Source organism: Telmatherina bonti, assembly GCF_933228915.1.
Source record: "Telmatherina bonti genome assembly, chromosome: 8".
NCBI classification, from domain to species: Eukaryota; Metazoa; Chordata; class Actinopteri; order Atheriniformes; family Telmatherinidae; genus Telmatherina; species Telmatherina bonti.
The window spans coordinates 33,774,714-33,797,618 of record NC_136626.1 but is presented as its reverse complement, the minus strand read 5'-3'; the positions used below and the strand labels follow the sequence as shown (position 1 = coordinate 33,797,618).

Genomic DNA, 22,905 nt, shown 5'->3' with positions numbered 1-22,905 from the left:
TTTGCTGTTACGCTGCAAACAAGTGGAATAATCTGCCAGTGGAGATTAAACCTTCACCAAATGTAGAAACTTTTAAATCCAGGTTAAAAACATTTCTTTTCTCATGCGCCTATGCACGACATCTGCACAGTAACTTTTACTTAAAGGGGTGCTATTCTAGTATTTCAAGTTTTCTGAGCTTTCTACAGTGTTACAGTGTTGAATCCTCATCAGACATGTGAACGGCACTGTTTTTTTATCACCTAAACCCATGTTTGAGTTTGAGTTTGAGTTCCAGCACGCGCTCCGTTCTGTTTCCATGGCAACGAAAAACGCGTCATTTTAGAGAGTTTTTTCTACTTGGAAATCCTTGTGACGTCCCGGGGGATAAGGTTCGGTGATTGGTTACCTTCTACTGGTTAACAAGGGCATGTACAAATACATCAGGCGGGTGGAAAACGTGGGATAAAGTTATTTCCAACGATGGCTGGTGAGTTTACCAAAGAGAGACATCCTGCTGCATTCGTTGCTGTGGGTTGCTGTTTTCCACTTCGTTTTCAGGCTCTGATTCAGGTTCCAACATGTAGGGCTGTATGCTATGTGTTGACATTGTTTTTTTTTTTTTTTTATTGAGTTCATATCAGCCTAATCCTTCTGTTTATGAGATGTTACAATGACGGTGAAAGCAGGTGCGGTGCGCGCTCCCGATGTAGTGCAGTGGCGGGAGGCAGGGCTTAATGCGGAAGAGTCTCAATCCACTCGTTTTGCCCACAGGCTGATCTGACAGCCTACGGAGAGGGTCGGTCTGAAGTAAATAAAGCCATTTGTGACAATAACTCGATCAATCCCAGCACTTCTGGTCTCAGAAATAAAAATAAATTAGCCTAAAATGCACATAATAGTTCCACTTTAATTCTGCTTTTAATTATTTTAATATAATTTATGATTTTATTATGATTTTGTTATTTGTATTTTCCTTTATGCTTTTTTCTGTAATGCTTTTATTGTTTCATGTAAAGCACTTGACATGTAAAGAATTGTCTTGTACATGAAAGGTGCTATACAAATAAACTTGCCTTGCCTTGCCTTTAAACGGGCGAGTCCCCTCACAGTTTTCATGAAGGTAAACCTGACCTATTAAACCTAAAATGGATTTTTGAACCAGCCTGTAAACATGTTTATTTCTGCTGTAAACATGTTTATTTCTGCTGTGAAGTTGGTCTTTTTAACATGGGAGTCTATGGGGATTTGCTCTGTTTTGGAGCCCCTAGTGGATTAAGAGGGAACTGCAGTTTTTGGCACTTCTGCATAGGCTTCACTTTTAACCGCCGGAGGTTGCCGCTTGGTCAGAAGTCAGACGTGAACTGTGAACTCTCCACTGCCCCCTAGTGGATGTGCCACCTAACAACTATGTTAACATCATTTTTACGGGAGACGTTTGACGGTGCTTAACTTGGATGTTCCTATAAAAACATGTAACTTGAGCATAAATGAAGCGTAAGGTGGCGCTGCAGGTGGTGGTGTCGCTGCGTTCGGCTTTATCTGGACTCGACAGTGGCCTTCGGCTTCAAAACAGTCGCCTTGCTGTCAGAAATCCGGGTGTGATTAAGCACAGTTCCTTTCAGAAGGATGAGCAGATGAATACAGATGTAAAGAACAGTTTCAGGGTTGTTAAGGTGAAGCCGTAACTCAAGTTTTTCATGCTTTAATGATCTCTTGACTGTATTTCTGTGAAGCACAGTGAACTGGTTTGGATAAGTTGTGTCTGTATTGTTCACAGATTGTTTCGAATGCTGGAACTCTTCTTTTAACCGGTATGAAAAAGCCTAGGTGCATACAGGAAACTCTGGTATAGGCATCCCTTCACTAGCCTTCCCAGGTTTTATTCTTACTTTTTCACTTGTTAGTAGTTTGGTTTCATCTTATTTAGTAGCACTTCCACACTTTGGCCGACTTTTGGTTTATTTTTAATGTGATATATAGAAACTTGATAATCATGTACGTTCCACTCTTTTAACTTTATTTATTTGTAAGAGATCATGTAGATCATGGCTACTCAGTTAGATATTCAGGTGGGCCTGATTTTCAAATGAAAAAAATTATGAGGGCCAGTAAATAAAGTAAGGGAAAATAAATCAGTAAAAATAAATAAATATTTTTTTTATAAAAAAGACACATGTACATTTTGAAAAATAAGTAGTTTATTAATTTTTCTATTTTACATGTAGTCCCACATGACAAGGGCAAATGCACAAAATAAAATAATGGAAATATCACACCACACATTGCGTATTAAACACATCGGTTTGGTGCTCGAATGTGACGGCAAAATAAACAAATACTTATCAGTCCAGGTGGGTTTAAATCTGTGGTTTTTGTTTCGATTTTGCGTTTTGGGACAGAGAGCGACATACATAAGTCAGTATTTACAGGTTTGGGTGGTTTTTTAAAACAGATTGAGTTGAGCTTTAAAGCAGCTTATGGATCTGCAGCTCTTATATCATCTGTCAGTGAAATCCGCGGTGAAATCGCTTTAAGTTATAGATGGAAGCTTTTCTGGCGGATCCTGTGAAACGAGCAGTAAGCATGCAGGCGCCAGGACGTCTGTATGTTACTGGAAAACCTTGCAAAGATGTTACTGGAATGGCTTTTTATCAACGATTTTCATGAAATGAAATGAAAAATACTTTTTAAAGGAAAAGCATTGCCAGTCTTTCTCCAGCGGTCTGATGGCAGCTTCACTGGCCTGGGCCCATCACAGGCACAGTGGCACAGTTAGAGATGAGGCAAAAAAAATCTGAGTGTGCCTAAATAATCTGGCTACGTTTATAGGGAGAAATTCTGTATATAATATATGATGCACTGATGGAGCCAGTATAGAGATGGAGGGCGAGTCGCTGCGTTTCCGGCTGCACAGAACTGATACTTTCTACTTGTTGATGAAATTAAAATTACAAATGGCTTTTTTATTTTTCATCTTTTAGCTTAATTTCTGAGTAGCTCACATGTCAACTGCTATTTCATTTCAGTGTCATTATTGAGCCATTAGACTGAATTCAGTGCCTTAGATTTACAATTATTATTCAGAAATAATGGACTCACTTTATCAGGTCAAGTTCAAACTGAGCCTCAGAATGAGGAAGAAAGGAGATTTTAGTGACTTTGAAGCAGTTGTCTGGACCTGCCTCGGGGTCAGAGGTCAGAGGAGAATGGACAGACTGGTTGGAGATGATGGAAAGACAACAGGAAGTCCAGTAAGAACTGGTTCCAACCAAGATCTGCAGAACATCATCTCTGAACACACAACACGTCCAGCCTGGAAGCAGATGGTCTCCAGCAGCAGAAGACCACAGCGGGTTCCCTCCTGTCAGTAAGAACAGGAAACTGAGGCTACAATTCACACAGACTCACCAGAACTGGACAATAGAAGATGGAGAAACGTTGCTGGTCTGATGAGTCTCCAGTTCAGCTCCACATCCACATGGTAGGATCAGAATCTGCTGGAAACATCATGACAACATGGATCCATCCTGCCGTCAGGATCAACGCTTCAGGCTGCTGCTGGTGGAATGGTGGGGGGAGGTTTTCTGGTCCCACTTTGGTCCCCTTAGTACCAACATGACCTGGTTTAACCTCCACAGCCTACCTGAGTCCTGCTGCTGACCATGTCCATCCCTTTCTGAGCACAGTGTAGCATCTTCTGATGGAAACTTCCAGCAGGATGATGCACCAGGTCTTGATATTGAACCAAACTTTAAACAACTTAGAAGCAGCTGAGAAATGTACTGGGACACTTATTACACACCTCTGCCTTGACTTTTGTGTCTCATGTCGTTCTTTTGTGCAGTTCAAACTCATTTATGATCATTTTCTAACTTTTTCAAACCTCGATTACATCCACGCAACACTTTTATAAACTTGTGTTGTGAATGACACACTTTGCTTTTTCCTATTTTGAAAGCTTTTCTACATGTAGATATGAGAAAGTCATGCAGACACGGAGCTGTTGGTTTATTTTCCCAGCAGTCAGCTGACTAACACACCCACTCAGGTGAGTTTTCCTTTGGTTCTTGTGTCTCTGAGAAGTGAAGGCAGCTGACAGTTGTCATTTGACCACTTGATGTCAGTGTGCACCCTTCCCAGAGAAGGCTGAAGTCCAGAGAACACCTCATCACTTCTCTTGTTCGTGTCGTCCGTGAGGAATGCATAAAGTTTCAGAGCTGAAATCCTGCATGTTCACAGCTTTTTGTTTTGTTTTGTTATTTAACATTTGCTTTGAGAGGTGGACATGTGTCGTTTTCCAGTGGATATTTATTTAGTCTCCATTTTTGCCGCTGTTTTTGGGTTGGAGAATCTTTTTACGTCGTCTTCTTCTGCACAAATTAAACCCAACCAAACTCTGCTAAACTTGTCATCAGCACACTTGCGATGTTGTTGTGCTTCGGCTGCTTTCTTCCTCCAAAAATCTTCTTCAATGCCATTAAAATCCTTTGGAAAATGTCTGATTGTGGCTTTTTTTTTTTTCATTTTATTGAACTGCACATTTTGCAGGTGTGTCCATGAAGAAGAGAAATGCAGCATATTTAGCATGTGGGGAAAGATGTGTTTTAATTGCCTTCTTTCAAAACTGTCTAGACAATATAATTACCAAGCAAATCATGTTTTTTTTTTCCTTTTTTCAGTCTGAGCTGGGTGTGGAAGGTCTTTTCAGCAACAGCAGTAAAAATGTTTATATGTTTGTATATTTACTGGAAACGATCCAACACGTGCTTCTCTGCGTTCTTCAGGTTTGTTCTCAGAGTAAAACCTCAGAGGAAGATGGACTTGCTTGGTCAGCTGTTCGTTAACAGCTGTTTAAAAGCTTCTCATGGTTGGTTTATTGTAGGCAGGTTGTCATGCTGCTGAAGCAGCATTCAGACAGCAGAGAACAGCAACAAACTGGCTGCTGTACGATTACCAGCCATTTCATCCACAGAATGAGCAGTTTGATTTATCTAGAGTCAGAGCAGCAGCCGTTACAGGCTCATTGTTGACATTTAGCTTTAAAAAAAAATCCACATTTATTAACTAGAAAAGCTCTTGGAGGGCGCAGACCTCCACCAAGCGGCTCATTTCCACCCACATTGTGAAGAATCTAGTTAAAAAAATACGTTCTGAGTTCCTTCCAGATCACCCCAGAGTTTAATGGAAAGTAAGTTATTACTTTCATTCTGAGAAAAAAAATCACAAGAATCCACTCTGCAGTAGTCTGCATGAAGATGCTAACAGACAGCTGTTATGTTATCCGTCCACCAGGGAGGCTGCGTTCAGTGTGTTTCAGGTTTATCAACAGGTTTCTCAGGTACTAACGTTGGTGTTCATCTTCATCAGAAGATCAACATACAGCGTTTTGTTTAGTCAGCCGTGACCGAGGGACACGGCGTCACACTCCTGTTCAAGATGTGATTAGTTCACATGAACTTTCCACTGATTCCACCCCAGAACCAGACTCAGCTTTAAGCTCTGAAAGCTTTTTTTTCTACGTCCTTAAAACCAGTTTGTTCCAGTTAAATGACCAGTGTCATTCCATCCTTAACCACTGTGCCCATTTAGCACCAGTAATAAAAAATCTAATAAAATCCGTGGATCAATGATCATATTTGAGCTGTTTTAACATGACAGCTTGCAGATCGGAGGAAAGAATCAAATCTCAATGCAACAAAAAGCAGTTATAGATCAATAGATCCGTTTATTCTCACAGCTGAAATCCAATAACAGCCAGAATCCTATAATAATGTTTAAGGTCATTAATGCTGTTATTAATTAACATTTTCATGCCTTTTCTAATGTGTAAAAATTCACACTTTACTGTAAGTAAATATAAGCCATGTGGACCTCTATGCTAGAAATGCTGCGTATTGTCGGGTGTGTATTTGTTCTGGATGTCATAGTATTCACATAGCTTGATCAGCAGTAAATCACTTGAATGATAATTACACAGCGAGACATTACAGGTGTAATCCTCTAGATGGAAGTGTTGACCCATCCTGTCTGTCAACACACCCGCAGCAACCTGACGACTTATTCATCTGATCGACTCGCAGCTGAAGGATGTATTTATACATGCCAGGAGTCATAATCTCAGAAATTACAACAGTTTGTGTGTTCATATGCACACACACACACACACACACACACACACACACACACACACACACACACACACACACACACACCCATCAGAACTAAATAACAGACTTCTACAGAGTTTTCCATCAAACTCTGCACTATTCTGCTAAATTTAAATGAGTCAGGTGTGTTGCAGCAGGGAAACTTTGAACCAGTAAAAAAAAAAAAAAAAAAAAAAAGAAAAGTCCACACGACCTCATTTTCCAAAAACAAACCATCCACACACATATCTGCATAATTGCTTAAATAAGCATATTTATAAGCATATCAAACCTTTAGGTAGCAGTAGCACCTCTAATCCTTTCCAATCAGAAGAACCGTCCATGTCACAGCGTCGCTTTCACCAAACACAAAACACAAAACATGCCTCTAACGTGACATGGGTAGGTGGTGGAAAAAAACTGTCCTTAATCTCGTCCTTCACCTTCGGTCATCTATACGGAGTGGTACTGGCAGCAGTGTGAAAACCATATACTGTATATAAGAGATGGACGTAGCCTCCATGACGTCACCCGTAGGTTTCTGAAGAGCTGAATTGAAGCTCGGTGGCCGGTTCCTACCATCACCATCTTGGCAGGGGCATGTGTAATGCCTCTACCGGAAAATACAAATATGGGCAAAGAGGTGGAGCTGAGAGGGGGGCTGTGAGCATCATGGTGGGTGATTGACATTAAGCGAACTCCGAGCTTTCTGTAGCTAAGAGCTAACTGAGCTAACCCGGAGATAATCGGAGCTAACCAGCTAACGGAGGTAAGCGGGCTAAAGCTAAGTCACGTTGTTAACCGGCTAAAAACCACGGTTGTTCTATGTTCTTCTTACTTGAAGCGGGAGATCGGGTACTTGTCAATCAAAAGGACACGCCCCTAAATATGCCGAACTTCGAGATTAAATTACTTTTAAACGGGCGAGTTAGAAAAACATTCACTTCCCCCATAGTTGTCATGAAGATAAACCTGACCTATTAAACCTAAAATAGATTTTTGAACCAGACTGTGAACATGTTTATTTCTGCTGTGAAGTTGGTCTTTTTAACATGGGAGTCTATGGGGATTCGCTCTGTTTTGCAGCCCCTAGTGGATGAAGGGGGGACTGCAATTTTATGCACTTCTGCATAGGCTTCACTTTTAACAGCCGAAGGCTCTGTCCATCTTTCATATACGGTCTATAGTAAAAACACACACAGAGCGCCAACACAGTTCTGAGGACGTCCATGTTGTTGGTAACAAAGATTGACATCTGAGGTCATGCTACTGTTTTTTTTGCAGACGGTGACGTTTTAAAACCTACAGTTACACATGTCCACATGTAGACGTGCAACGGAGTATTGACGCATTTTCAGGTTTTTTTAAAGAATCATTACATAAATCTGTGTTTTCGTGTGGATAACAGGCCAAAATGGAGAAAAATATTGTCGTTTTGTGAGATACTCTTTCAGCTGGGTCTGTCTTTCTTGAGCTACTTTAATGGACAAACACCTCCTTACATTGGCTCTGGGAACCTTGTTGTAAGGCAAGGTGCTGAAACCACTACACTGCCTCCGATCAATCCATTGTGTGTACCCACTTATTCCAATGCAGGTTTGCTGGGGGAGGGAGGCTGGAGCCTGTCTCAGCTGTGATCAGATAGAGGGGGTTGACCCTGGACACCAAGTCCATCACAGGACCCACAGTGAAAGGCAAACAACCACTCTTGCTCACTCCACCAGTTAACCCAACATTCAGGATTGTTTGCTAGTGGGGGGGCCTAGAGAGAACCAATGCATGCACACTGAGAACATGCAAACTGCACACCACCTTGTTGTTGTGTCACTTGCACATGCGCTTCACATTGTCGACAATCCGTCCTCCAACTGTCCACGTTTTATCTGTGTGAACAGATCAACCTGATAGCTTAGAAGACCTGACATTCTTCTCACTATTTAGGCTTTCAGTCAGAATGCTGACTTCTGATTGGGGGGGTGGGAACATAGATTAACCAGTCAATAGACAGATTTACCTTTTGGGTCAGTTATTATTTCACTAAAGTAAAAGCGATACATCTAAATTTCAACAAACAACAATCACCATATGCGGCTGTTTCCATTGAACAGTGTTTAGCACATAAGCCTCAGTTCTCGTCAAATGTTGTCCAGCTATTGAGATTTACAGAGAATAACGGTTTGGGCAAGGTAGCTACTTCGAGTTATTTGGGGGTTTTCTATTTGCTACGGCTCTCTGAAGCTTTTCTTCTCCATTTTCTTTTCTAAAACTCTTGAGAAAACTAGAGAAATTTGCTGTTTTTTGTTCCACACCGTGACATCTTTACTGGGAACAAACCGGATGCGGAACCCAAATGTCATGTCCAGGGACACGTAAAGGCAAAGAAAATATTACTGTTGCAATATATTTCCATATCATTCATTTTCCTAACCGCTTAATCCAGCAGTCTTTGGGCGAAAGACTGGACTGCTTGCCAGTCCATCGCAGGGACACACAGAGACAACACACAGAGACTGCCACCGTGCAGCCCTGTTTCCAAATCAAAATGTGTAAAACAACACCTCATGAGTGTGTAAAAAAAATTTTTTAGCGATACTTCAGTTTTTTTTCAAAATGTAGGTATTTCCATTAGTGGTTTTTTTATTGCAAAATTTAGTTTTTGCGCAATTCTTGGTGTAATGGAAAAGCAGCTATTAATCCTTCTCTCACATACTGACAGAATCCTCATCAGTACTTGGAATGTACTTAGATTTTATCTCCATTTATTTATTTATTCTAGTAGTTTGGCTCATGTCTCATTTGCTAACACTGAGGTGGGGCTGGGTTTCACCTGATTATGCATCTTAAAACAAACTCCATGCACACCCTAATGTATGTTGTCTTGGAGGTCATGGTTTAAAACGCTTGACAGCAACTGCTCAAGAGGAACAAATTGCAGCAGAGATGAGAAAAAACACCTTTTTTTTTGCCAGGCATTGTTGTTTTACCTGCAGCACGAGTCTGTAAATCCATGAGAAACAAATGTAAACAAGTCCACCAAAAAATGCATTGACCAGGAGTGAATTCTGCACACAGGCTGCTCCTGTTCAACATACAGTATCAATTCACATCAGCAGCAGTTCATACATGTTTGGAAGCCTTCCAGCTTGTGCACTCTGCTGTCTGAGGTGAACACGTCTGCCAACTGCCTGCAGCTATAATATCTCAGCTCTTTACTGTGGTGTCACAAGCTTCACAGGTTGCAGAAGCAGCATTAAGAATAACATAATTAAGTTGCGTGCACCTTCTAAGCTCAGTCTTTTTTCTTCTTTCAGACTGTAAACCCATGGCATGTTGCATGTTGCATGTCGGAAGGTTATATATGGATGGCTGACATCCCTGCAGGCTCTATGAAGCAATCAAACCAGTTGTTTGTGTGCGCAGAGACAATGTGGGACGCTTGCCATGACAACTAAACCTTGGCTTGATATTTATCTCATATGTTGACTTATTAATCTAAAAGCGCTTGTAAACTTGGACTGAAATGCAGTGTTTTTCTTATGCATGTGTGCATTTCCAAGGGGAACAATTGTGGATAGGTCAGCAGAGTGTGCTTCACCAGTTTTAACTCTTGACTTTCACTTGATGCAAGCATGGATACATGCCTTGGAACCTGCTTGGTTTTGGTGCATCATAGTGAGGCGCAGTGAAAGTCCAAACCCCATCTCTGCCACATAAACACAGTGAAAACTACCGAAGCCTCTGGCTGGAAAGCCCAGCCCTGTTCTGCCTGTTTGGACTGGTCCTCTCTGAGTGATAGCTTACCTGAGGAATTCACCAAAGCTTTTTCTTTTTTTTTTCTTTTTTAATATCCTCATTTATTCAAGGCCAATAGCTGTGTGCTCTCACAAAAGACAGTGTGTACAAACGTAACTCCACCATCCTCACCGGCTTTTGCTGAAATATAATCAGTCTTTTAGGCTGGGATTTGCTTTTCTATCAGTTTTTTCTTTCTTTCTTTTTATTTTTTTTTACAGGTTTTTTCTTTCTTCCCTCTTATTCTCCCTGCACTACGTTTGCTCTGGTGGGGGCACAAAATGTTCAGCATTGTCATTCTGAAAGCACTTGTAAACAGGGCATGGTGATTGCATTATGGTGCTGCCCCTCCCTGGGACCGTGACATATCAACATCTACACTGTTATTGTTTAGCCTCAGGTGTTTAATTCTGGTTGGCAGGAAGTCTTCTGTTGCACAAGTGTGTGGAAAAATGAGCACATCACCATGACAGGTCATTAAGAGAATCAGAGCAGGGTTGGGAAATCGCCTGCATCCTAATTTGTTTGTCGTCTTTTGTCAACGTTTACGCTCTGAAAACCTGCTGGTACTTTACACTGCTGATCAGCCGAACCGCAACCTCCACCATCACAAGTTACAGCTGTTGACAGAATCATAAGATTTATCAGAAGCAGAATTTTTCACCACTGCTTGCAGAATCTTGGCTCATCAGATGGTGTAATGTGTCTTTTGGAAGTGGCTTTGCTTCAGCGTCTCCTCACAGTGTTGAACAGTAAACAAACACAAGTTTTTGTACATCGGCACACCCATGAGCAGCAAAGACTGGTGTGTGGGTTTAACGTGAGTCTACATTTTGTGCTTTAACTGTGTGTAGAAGTCGGAGTTACATACCTTCACAATTAATTGCAGTATTAAATACAACAATAAATTAAGTGTAAAGATTTCTGAATATCATTACTTTAAATAAAAGACTGTTTGAACCAAGCAGCAACCTCCAGCAGTTAAAAGCAAAGCCTATGCTGAAGTCAAAACCTGCAGTTCCCCCCTCATCCACCAGGGGCTCCAAAACAGAGCAAATCACCATAGACTCCCATGTTAAAAAGGCCAACTTCACAGCAGAAATAAACGTTTACAGCAGAAATAAACATGTTTACAGCAGAACTAAACATGTTTACAGCAGAAATAAACATGTTTACAGCAGAACTAAACATGTTTACAGCAGAAATAAACATGTTTACAGCAGAACTAAGCATGTTTACAGCTGAAATAAACATGTTTACAGCAGAACTAAACATGTTTACAGCAGAAATAAACATGTTTACAGCCTGGTACAAAAATCATTTTAGGTTTAATAGGTCGGGTTTACCTTCAAGACAACTGTGGGGTGGGGGGTATTAATGTATTAATAATAGATTTAATATTTCTTTCGTAGGTGGCCATGCTGTAAGCGTGATAATGCCCTTCGAGGTGTCCATTATTAGAAGTTAATGGACTGCATTGGACAGTTCATGCCTTTGTATTGTCCTGATAATGGACACCTTTCTGGGCTTTATCCCTCACAAAAAATTGTGATAATTGTAAAATTGTGATTATTTCTGACAGTAATGTTACCAAGAAAAACTGTAATTGTACCATCCTTAGTGTAGAGGGTCAAATGCTCGTATGATGAACATATCTGGGAAAATGATTGTGTCTTATATTAAGTTGTGATGATTTCTCCTTTCCTCAATTTTTTTGCTATTTTGAGCCAAAACCAAAAGATCAGAAGGAATCCGATTGATTTTAGTTTAATTAAAAAGTACATTGGTCACTAATGTTGTCGTGTTAATTTAGAAGGAAAATTAACTAAACTAGAAGTGTGTTTGCCATGAAATATGAGTTGCAGGAAAGCCAGCAAGTTTTCCAAAATGGTGTTCTACGTCACTTCCTCTCGGTTCACTGGAAGGTCTTTTTGCTTTCATACTCTTAGAGAATTGCACCAGGGTTCACTTGAAGGTGAACCTAGATCCTGGGCTTTCAAGCAGACCAGAGTTTGTTTCAGTGGTCTGCATCATAATGAGGATAAGTGTCACACTGCTCTAAATGAACCAAACTGTCTGTGGAAGTGAATCAGGCAGTGTGAATGCGCTCTGAGAGTGAATGACTGGAACAGAGATCTTTAAGACCCAGTGGAGTTTGGTCAGTAAGAACTTTGTATGCAGGACAGATTTTCATGTCGATTCTGGATTTAACAGAATGGAAGAAACAAAATCAGCTCAGGATTTCTTTCTGTGGTAATGCTGGATGAATGCACTACAAAAGCTCTTAGAAATCCTAGAAACAGCATTTTTCTCATCGTTGGAAGTATTTCTAGTGACTTATACATGCTTGTTAGGTTTTACATGACTGGTCCTCAGAAAGGTGGCATTTCTTTTGAACATGATGCAGAGGATGGCGTTGGGGCCCCTCTAAGACCCCTATCAGCAGTGACAACTGTTGGATATCACACTTTCAGACATCAGAGTCATGGAATAGATCTGAGAGGCATACACTACATAGAGGTTTGTGAAGATCTTAACGAGATGCAGATCATCACCAGCATCATTTCAAAGATGAGATCTTGGAATGTTTTAAGGGATGTTTGCACTCAGTCTTCTGAGGTTTCATTAGGATGAGAAAAAAATATGGCCTGGGGGATTTTTCATTAAAACCTACTGTATTTACTTTAAAACTAAAGAAAGAACAGCAGAAGAAAGAGAATATGATCAGCATGCTGTAGATTACCTCTAAGCCTGGTAAACACGAGATTGCCCTACATTAACTTTTTACCCCGAGGACAGATTAGTGTCTTTTTTTATGTATTACTAGAACAGTGTCTCTGTGGAGCCAACAGGTCTCGTTGTCTCCTAAATGAAAACTGAAATGAAATAAAATGATGCATGAAAATGTAGAAAAGATTTTATATGCATATAAATGTATAAACACTTCCTGGTAGTGTGTAACAGTACATGTATCTGTATTCTGATTTTTCCATACTGAGCTTTCGGGATGGAAGAGAGACATACCAATTTTCCACAAAAAAGAGTAAATGTCTTGCACTGTATGGCCTCTTGCTGGCAGGCTTTATGGTGCGCTTGCGCTACTGCTAGCAACAGATTTAGAGGAAACCTCCGTTGTTAAAATCTCCCGTTGGGGAACACTTTGGCTTCCTAGTGAAGCACATAAATACACTAAGACAACTGGGAAAACGAGTAAGCTTTGTTTAAAAACTCTATTCAAGGTCTGTTCCCCCAAAGCCCCACCCCCTATAGCCCCACCCCCTTCATATGGGGGTGGGGCTATAGGGGGTGGCGACAAAAAGTACTTTAACTAAAAACTGGTTCTGGATGAACTGTACTCAAACCATAAAATTACTACAGAAAGCGTAAAAGCTTTTTTTCTTCTTCCCACAGTGTTTAAATTATTTCTAAATTATTCTAAAAGTTTTTAAAAAGCCATAAAAAGAAGTTATGTTTATATTTTCTGAGAACTTTTGTCTTTAACTATAATAAATACTGTAATGTAAATAAAACGTGTTAAATGGTTAAAGGGTTTTTACTTTGAAAGTGAGCTCATTTAAAAAATCTTTATCAAACAAACATCATCGTCTTCAGCTTATCATGTTATTTTATCGTCTTCAGCCTACATGCAATTAAAGATTTATTTGTAAAAGATTTTATGTGTGTACATTCAGTATCTGCACATACATGTACTTATAACATGTATGTGCAGATACTGTCCATTAAAATAGAGGAGGCATATCACTAGTTATGCCATTTCTTTTATTTATTTAAGAATATTTTATGGGAATATTAATTGCAAGCAGTTTTTTGTTTGTTTGTTTGTTATTGTTTAATTTTTAATGTCATTAAACTTTAAACTTTACATCAAAGTTAATTAGTTTTATGTTTTGTATTTGCATCCATGACATTAAAACCAAGGTAACCATCAAACCTGAATTTTGGTTTACTGTTACATCCCTCCTTCTGTAATCCTGACTCTGAATCTCAAGATCTAAACCAAGACTGTTGCCAACTCGTCAGCGAAGAAAGTGGCTGTTGTTTGTTCTAGAAGTCTCTAGAAGTCACTAAATCAGCTAATTTGCATAAATTGCCGCTTGCGTGTAATGTGATGGACGTTGTAGGACAGGGTAATAAAGATGTGGGAGAAACAAAAGGTGAGTCAAAACCACCCTAAATATGTTTAGTACTATGAATCAAGTCTTTTCTTTTGATTATTAAGGCTGTGATGATATGCTTATGTCCAAATTGATTCAATTCAGTTTCTTTAAGTGCCAATTTGATTTAAATTTGATTACATTTTTCAATATCGCTGATTTCTTTTAGGAATTAAAAACAAAACAAAAATGTACAAAGCCTTTTTTTGCTCATCGTTTTTTTTTTTATTTCAATTAGGAAAAAACAACACAGTAGTCAGACCATCATCCTGCTGCTATACTGCCAAAGAAGACAAGTAAAAAGATCAATAAAAACAATAATAAATGACACAAAAATTTATAATTGATCATTTGTGTTAATTTGAAAATGAAATTAAAAGAAAAAATTCTATTTTAAAATTGTGAAGAAAAAAAAAAAAAAAATATATATATATATATATATATATATATATATATATATACATCTATATATATATATATATATATATATATATATATATATATATATATATATATATATATTATATATATATATATATATATATATATATATATATATATATATATATATATATATATATATATATATATATATATATATATATATGTATATATTGTCAATTTCCCACCCCAATTAGGTAGATTTTTTTGTTTTATTTTATTTTATTTTGCCATTGAGATAGGCTATCATTTTGAAAATTAGACCCACATTGCATTTAGAAGCAAATTGCATAAATCAATTTTGTCCCCCATTGGTAAATGTTAGAATATGAAATTTAACCAAAGGACTGTTGTGTGGTGCGAAATTTGTTATCTGAGCTTGGGACCAGCAAAGTGACCCAAAAGAGACACTTTGGGAAAGTTATTTAGTTGTTTTGTTTTTTTCTTTTTCTTTTTGTTTGTTTTTTTTTTTTTTTTTTTGTAGTTTTCTTACTTTTAGTTTTTTTTTTTTTTTTTACTTACTGCTCCTGCAGCCGGAGCTGCCTGTGAGTACTTTATGACAGGGAGAGGCTCCCGCTGCTCGTCCGTGACAGTAACAGCAGAACAAAATGTGCTTTCTAGTCACTCACCGAAACACCAAAATTGTCTCCAGTAGTAAAAATTGCTAGATTTGTCGCTAGTTGCTTTTTACAAAAAAAAAAGTTGCCAAAGGAGTTTGTAAAGTCGCCAGATTTAGCGATAAAGTTGCCAAGTTTGCAACTGTGCAATCCAATCATTACACTTTGTTCACAAAGCCGGAGCAAAACCAGTCGAATAAACAATACACATCAATTCAGGAGGCACTGACAGCAGTACACTTTGGATTTTAATCTTAGTTCATTTGCTGGGATGATCTGGTTCTTTGGGGGGGTTTCAATGCGCAATGGCACTCTGGGAGTCACTTTATTACACAAGTACACTAGCGTTTACGTCTTGGCTCTGGATCAGAGTTCAGTTGTGCATTCACACCTCCCCAAAAGAACCAGACTCTCCCTGCAAATGAACTATTTAAATCAAAAGACTTCTGCTGTGAACGCCTCCTGAGTTGATGTTCATTATTCATTTGTCAGTGTTTTTACTTTGACTTTGTGAAGTGCAATGATTGTTTTAGTTCTTCAGGTTACTGAGTCAAACCCTCGTACTGCACTGTTTGCTTGTTTTACACTGAGTCATTCCTGTCCTGATCCAGAATAAAACCAGCAGATAAAAAAACAAAACTTCAGTTCCTCGTTACCTGCTGTATAAACAACTGGATAGTCAGAGAAAACTTTTGATAAAGGACAGCAGAACAGGCTATTGGTTGTGGAAACTGGTGAGGGATGTAATTAATCTGGGACTTTGGCAGATGAGTCATGACGTTCTGAATCTTGTAAATCTTGTTTCCTTTCAGGAGAGAAGGAGAAGGGATTCGTGTCTTCTGGGACCGTCTGAGAGAGCCTTCCTTTATCTCCAGGTGGAACCCCTTCACTACCAACTTTCCCTTCATCACCTTCACGCACCACCCTGTGAGGAACATCAGCGACACCTTTGCTGCCCTCTGTGATGTAAGCTCTATTATTAATCACGTGAATGCAGAGTTTGCTTTTTCACTTTGGAGAACAGGAACGTTGAGTGTGTTCTGCTTTAAATGCTTTATTTAAACCTCCTTTCTCTAATCCAGGCGTGTATGCTTTCCTAAGCAGTGTTCAATTAAAAACCAAGTGTTTTGAGATGCATGTTGTTGCTAGCCGAGTCGTCACAGAGAAAGGATTAACTGGAATTTAGCATCAGATAGCATCTATGATCATTGCGACACTCAGAACTGATACACACACCTGGATTCATGTATGAGACATAGTGGCTTGCAACCCTTTCGACGTTCTTCCTCATCTTTTTTTATTCCAACCTTTTATTTAAATATTTTTTAGATATTTTATGCAAAAAAATGTACAAAAATAATCCAAATGGTGAAGGGAAATGAAAAAGGAAAGTCATGCATCCATGAGTATTTTCATGCATTTAAACTTCTCAATAAGAAACGAGACCGGATGAAGACGGATGCTGAATTAGTCGTGGGTCGGGGACACCTCGGTGTGAAAATCTACCAAAGGTCAATAGTGGCACACAGCTTTGGCATTGGAACCTCCTCCAGAAGTGCTGGACCTTCTCCCATTCAGGAGTTGCTCCACTGAAAGGCAACTCCATGTGACCAGAGGACCTTCTGCCACACACACCCCTCATCGAAGCCGTGCCTTTTTCTGTAAAATCTTCCATAAAGACCAGCTCTACAGAAGGTACAACCTGCCTGATAGGACCAAAAGTCCCAGACCAGGGAAGGAGAGCATCAATCAGAGAGACCAGAGGTAACCCTGGAGGAGCTGGTAAGCCTGTTGGATCTGTCCGCAGAACCACTAAAAGCTCGACACGGTGTGTGTTACAGACAATCCGTGACGTGCACAGAGGTCCGATAACAAAACACAGCTTGTGTTCAAACCTTTGAGGCTTTGCCTGACCGGGCCCTGTCGCAAAGGTCTGGCTCCAGAGGAGACCCTGGTGACCCAGGTCTGGGGGGGGGGGACTTGGCTCTAACATTGTTTTTCATCATGGGGGTCTGCTGAGCCAAACATCGTCTGGTCCCTGATCTAGAGACCTGCCAAGGGGGACCCCACCAGGAGCAGAAAGCCCCAGACATCATAGGGACATACAGAACCCTCCACCAGGTGGCAACCGAGGGAGGTGCCATTTATATACATTAAAACATCAGAAAATTATATCTGGAAAAGTCAGTACACAAACCAGGAATACATGTTTTCACACAAGCCCTTCTTATGTTATTACACTTTCACATGTTATCTGTTGACTCCGTCTATAATCTGGCTGTTTAGGATGCTTGTTGTTGTTTCCTGGTTTCATCTCAGTGAGAGATTCTGGCTTGAATAAAGGTTTTAGGAAAAAAAAAAACTGTGAATAAGCTCGTCCTTCTTTAAACCACAGGGTGTGGAATTTGCATTAGTCACACATCGGTACTCATCCTTCTGGGCAGGTGTCATCAAAGCAGTCACAACCAGGAATTAGACCCAACCTTTGCAACAGATTTTCTTCACACCTGAAATTGTTCCCTTTGCAAACAAGGTCCCCACTCATGCTGAGAGTCTGGCTCCAGTTTGGTGCAAAGGGTTCATGTTGATATTCTCCTCTGCCTGTGACGGAAAAATGTTTTACATTTACATACATTTATTTAAATGTTTAAACACTTTAAGTTTTATGGTGTTACAGGATCTTGAATGGGATACAGGCAATAATATTCTTGATTCTTTAGGCTGAACATTAACAACACTCTCTGGTAACTTAATGAGACACACTTCTTTGGTTGTTTGTGAACACAAATATCTAAACAGCCAATCATGTAGACATGATGAAGACGACCTGCTGAAGGTCAAACTGAGCATCAGAATGAGGAAGAAAGGAGATTTACGTGACTTTGAACGCAGCATGGTTGTTGGTCTGAGTGTTTACTGGGATTTTCACACACAACCATCTCTGTAAGAGGTCAGAGGAGAATGGACAGACTGGTTGGAGATGATAGAAAGATGTTAAAAGAAGATTTTAAAAGAAAGATGTCAGACTTGTTATAGTGCAAGAAGGTGTCCACTAGGGGGCAGAAGACAAGTATCGGATTGTGTTAAACAAGATTTCGAGCAAAGATTTTACCATGAAGTGATGCAAAAGATCTCATGAACAGCATAAAGATTAATGAGAAAAGGACTATATCTTTGCAATGACATCTCTTCAAGAAGCATATCTCCAGTTTTGTGGTCATGTTGTATCCATGTATGTATAGGACTAAACACTGCTAAAGGATAGGGAAAGAGAAATACTTTTTTATGTATTTGATGTATTTCTAGCTTGATTAAAAAAACGTGATGCATAAAGCAAAGATTTTACAGACTCGAAGACACATCTGTGTATTTATACTGTTTTTTCCAGACGTTGCAGGTTTTCTATGTTTTTATTGTTGCAAAGCACGTTGCGACCTTGTGTCTATAAAAAGCTCTGTATAAATAAAGTTTATTTTATCCTCTCTAATCAGTGATCTCAACAGCTGAATTTGTCATCTTCTTTTCCACAGATTGACAAGTTCTGCGAGCAGCTCAGAGAGGCAGCGCAGAAAGCCCACATCACCAAGCCGGTTCCTGGGAAAGCCAACGGCGTCATGCTCCTTAAGCAATTCATCCACATCGAGGCCTACGTGGGCGCCATGTCTTTCCTCGGAAACCAGAACAAACTGGGCTACTGCATGGCTCGAGGGAGCATCGGCTTCTAACCTTTTAAACACTCTTCCTGTTATTTCTGTTTGCACTCTTGTTTTGCAAGTCTTTAATTCTGTTCAGATTTGTTTACAGAGATTTAATAAAAGTTCCACAACAGCTGGACACAGATGTGTCTCTTGTGCAGTTTTTTTTTTGTTCCTTCTTGTTTGAGGTGGAAACATCTGTGTGATAGCTCCCAGTGCTCGTTACCAGAGCGGTGTTTGAGTGCTCAGAAATATCCACATTTCAACACCGCTCTTCACTGGATGACAGATCCCCCGCTGCTCCCATGGAGCTTTGTATTTGCAGTGATATGGTAATTCAACTCTTTCGCAACGGGACTCCTTTCTTCCTCCCCCGGTATCTCTGTTAAAAGCTCATTCCCATGCCATTCAGCCCCTTAGAAACTCACTGGAGCATAGGGGCGCATTTGTCAGCTTAGTTTTATCATTCAGTGTATTTTTACAGTGCATACAGTGGTGGAATTTCCCCGTGATTTATGTACATACCACATGGAGCTCTCATGAGCCTGTAATAGACACAAAGATACGTGATTTTATGTTTTGACTTTTCCTTTTTTTTCCCTTTACAATCCACCTCGACGTGAAAGACGAGTGTTTAGTTCTGCTGAATTAGCCGTCGTCTGTTTAGTTTGACTCGACAGGAAGTATCTGCTGAAAACATACAACAGAGGAATATCTGAGGAACTTCTTGCAGTGCAAACATGTGACATTACGCCGTGTCAAACAAAAAGACTGAACCCAAACGCAGTGTGTGAAAACTGTGTGCGCCTCATCCAGTAAAAAAGAAAAGCGAAGGTGTTACAGACTCGATGACGCTGCTCTGTATTTATACTGTCCTGTTTTTTCCAAACTTTGCTGGTTTTCTATGTTTTAGCTTGCAGAGCAACATTTAGTGGCAACAACATGAGGATTCTCTCATACTTTCACTGATTCACACTCCTGTTGAGGAATTTAAACTACTTTTCTTTAGACTATAATTTTACTGTTTCATCAGCAGGTTTCAGCCAAACTGTCAGACGTGAGATCTCACATCAAGCTTGATGATAAAGTTCATGTGATCGGCTGCAGCAGCCACTTAGTTTTGCATTTTGACTTTGCTTTTGGTAAATAAATGTTTGTCGCCATGGCAACTCTGTGTCATTTTCTACTTTTATTGTTCATCTAACTTTGTATTTACTGAACGTTCAGACTTTGCAAGTTGTAAATGCTTTTTATTTTTGTCTTGAACATTTATTAATTGTAATTTAATTGGCTTGTGTTGCATTGAGATGCATCCATTAAATAGTGACTCCCCCCACCAGATTATCACATGAGCAGCTATTTTGTATATACTTGGACTGAGACTGCGAGGACAGACAATCATGATGAGAATAACATAAACAAGGCTGAAGATGTTCACAAGCAAGGACCACGCCGCAGCAACGGAAGTTCAGGGATTTCATGAAGTTTTAAGGTTGGATGAGGTTAACCGTCTCAGGACATCTGGAGTCTGTCTCGGAGGGACGGGTGGGTTAATGTGAGGGTTAAAGACAGACGGGCAGACGGGGAGGTTGGATGATGAGGAGGAGGGATGTGATGGATACATGAAGTTAAGTTAAGGCTGAATGGATGATGGATGAGAGCAGCGATGGGTGAGGGCGGGGCAGGGAGAGCGAGACTAACACAGCTGAGGAAGGCGGCTCACCGTGTGATTGGAGGTGTGGTTAAAGGCGTGATGAGGCACCTGAACCGCAGTTTTCCTTGTAACTTCATACGTTGTGATACTGAATATGGAGCATGTAGACATGAATACAGGAAGGAACCTCAGCTGCAGTCTGATCTTCAGCCTACAGAGCAGAGAGGAATGATGATGATTATATTCTGTTCATGATAATTCCTGAGAAGCAAACAACCACAGAACCAACGAGCTGATGACTTATTTACTGCTGGGAGCATGAAGGCTTGCTCAGCGTCCGTCTGTCAGGCGGTTGCTTTCTCTGAGCGCTGACCTGATGATGTTTCTTCTGGTCCAGACTCATCTCTTTATTTCTTTTCCCCAATTTAGTTTTCAGACTTTTTCTATAAACTTGAAAACGCTGCCCGTCCAAAACAAAACTCACTCTTACATGTTATTCGACCATCGTTTGACTTCAGCAGCGTTCTCTGTGACAGGGATGATCAGTTGAAGGCTGCAGCCCTGCCGGTTTTTATTGTATCCCTGCTCCAACACACCTGACTCTAATTTACTGCATTCAACAGCCTATAAAGTTCTGCACAATAACTTCATCATTGGAGCAGGGAAACATTGAGATCCTGCAAGGCTGCAACCCGAGTGTTAGGGAGCATGAGGACTGGACTCTGGAGCTGGAAAAGGTCTGATGAGTCTACATCCGTCCTGTTTTTCAGGGTGAGAAGTTCAGCAACATGCCTCAGATTTGTTGACTGAATGAGCAGCTTGTTCCATCTTCCCTGATCCCACATGTTCCAGGATGGCAACACCACCATTCATGCAGCTCACACTGTGAAATTATAATATTACAGCTTTTATCCTCGAGCTGAAGTGAAATTAAAGACTTGTTCCTTGATGCAGGGTCTGCAACATTTACTAATAAAAGAGCCGTTTTTACTGCCGTCCCACAAAAAGAAATGTGTTCAGAGCCACCAAAAATATCTGACTTTTCTATAAAACTTACAGTATAGAAAAAATCATGAAAAAAAAGGCTGTGTTCACGTTCCTACATAAGATCACCGTCTGCTCAACATCCACAACATCATAAACTGTTGAGTCTGCATCAGTTTGCTGAATCGAGATGTGTTGCTCTCTTCTCTAATTTTACTCAGCTTCAAGATGTTATAATGAAGGATTCTTTCACATAGTCTACATAAACAGCTGAGTTTCTCCAGAGCAGCAACAAAACATGCAGCAGTCGCTGAGTTTGGAGCCTTGATCTGCTGATGAAAAGTACTTTTGAGCAGTTTAGTTTCCTACAGAATCTCCTAGATCACTTTTTTTCATTATGTTCATTGTGTCCGTTGACACCTCTTTCCAGTTCTCTCCACCTCCATCCAGTCCAGACAAACAGCTGTCTTTCCTGGTTCTGGTGGCGGTTTTCCTCCCCACTGTCTCCTCATGCAATTCAAGATGGAGGATTGAATCAAAGAGAAAAAAATCTTATTTATATGAACAAAGTTATTAAAAGTTAGACTGATGTGGATAACTGATTAGTTTTAATCAGAGTATAATTACATTACTATGAAAAATGCCTTGTTGTAACGTTGTTACTGTGCAAATAAAGATTTATTGAACTGAATTGAATGCATGATGAGTTAGTTTCTCTGCAGGGATTAAATGAGAGAATGCAGACAAATGAACGCAGCTGTATTTATTCTGAGGCGTTCTCACAGGGAGACAAGGTTAAGTAGCGAGTGACTCAGGAATACATACAGCTGTAATTCTGTGAGGTAAATTATATGGCTGACTTCAGCACCTTTGGTTTCATGTATCATGACCTGAGGGTCTGGAGGGGTTAACATGTTTCCTCCCAGAATGAGGACGTGTCTCTTATCCTCGATCGAGCTCTGCTCTGGCCTGGAGGGAAGCAGCTCACTCATATTTCTGCTCTTAAACTTGTAAAAGATGTTCAGAAAACAGGATTAACGAAGCGTTCAGAAAGATCCTCGACTCCCTGAGGAGTTTCCCATTTGAGTTCCTGGTCCCCCAACCGGGGAAAATTCCACTCGCTTTTTAACACTAAGATTTTAGACAGATATAAGCCGTTGGTGATTTGCATGCATGGGGTGAAAGGGTGTGCTGGGAAGGATTCTTTTATGTCCTCAAACGATCTTTGCATTTTTTTTAGTTTTTTCCAATCATTAAGCTCAGCCTTCAGGGTAAAACAATTATTCTGATTTTCTTTCAGGTTTGCATGTTAATTCTGATGCCATGGAGACTAAAATAACAGTAGAAATAATGTAAACGTTGAGGGAGTACATGGAAATGCACAATAAATAAATGTTGCAAAAAAACCAGAAAGAGGTT

General features: G+C 40.0%; 1 protein-coding gene across 1 annotated transcript in view; it reads left to right on the top strand.

Annotated features, from left to right (window-relative positions):
- The window catches only part of tprg1 (tumor protein p63 regulated 1), a gene marked incomplete at both ends in the record, with an annotated part of 30,441 nt that extends 11,563 nt beyond the window's left edge, over nt 1-18,878 (top strand). Inside the window, 2 exons of the mRNA XM_079245721.1 lie at nt 15,966-16,119; nt 18,684-18,878. Coding sequence (XP_079101847.1) covers nt 15,966-16,119; nt 18,684-18,878 — 349 coding nt within the window. The remainder of the gene's footprint in view (nt 1-15,965; nt 16,120-18,683) is intronic.
- Between the last annotated feature and the right edge of the window lie 4,027 nt (nt 18,879-22,905).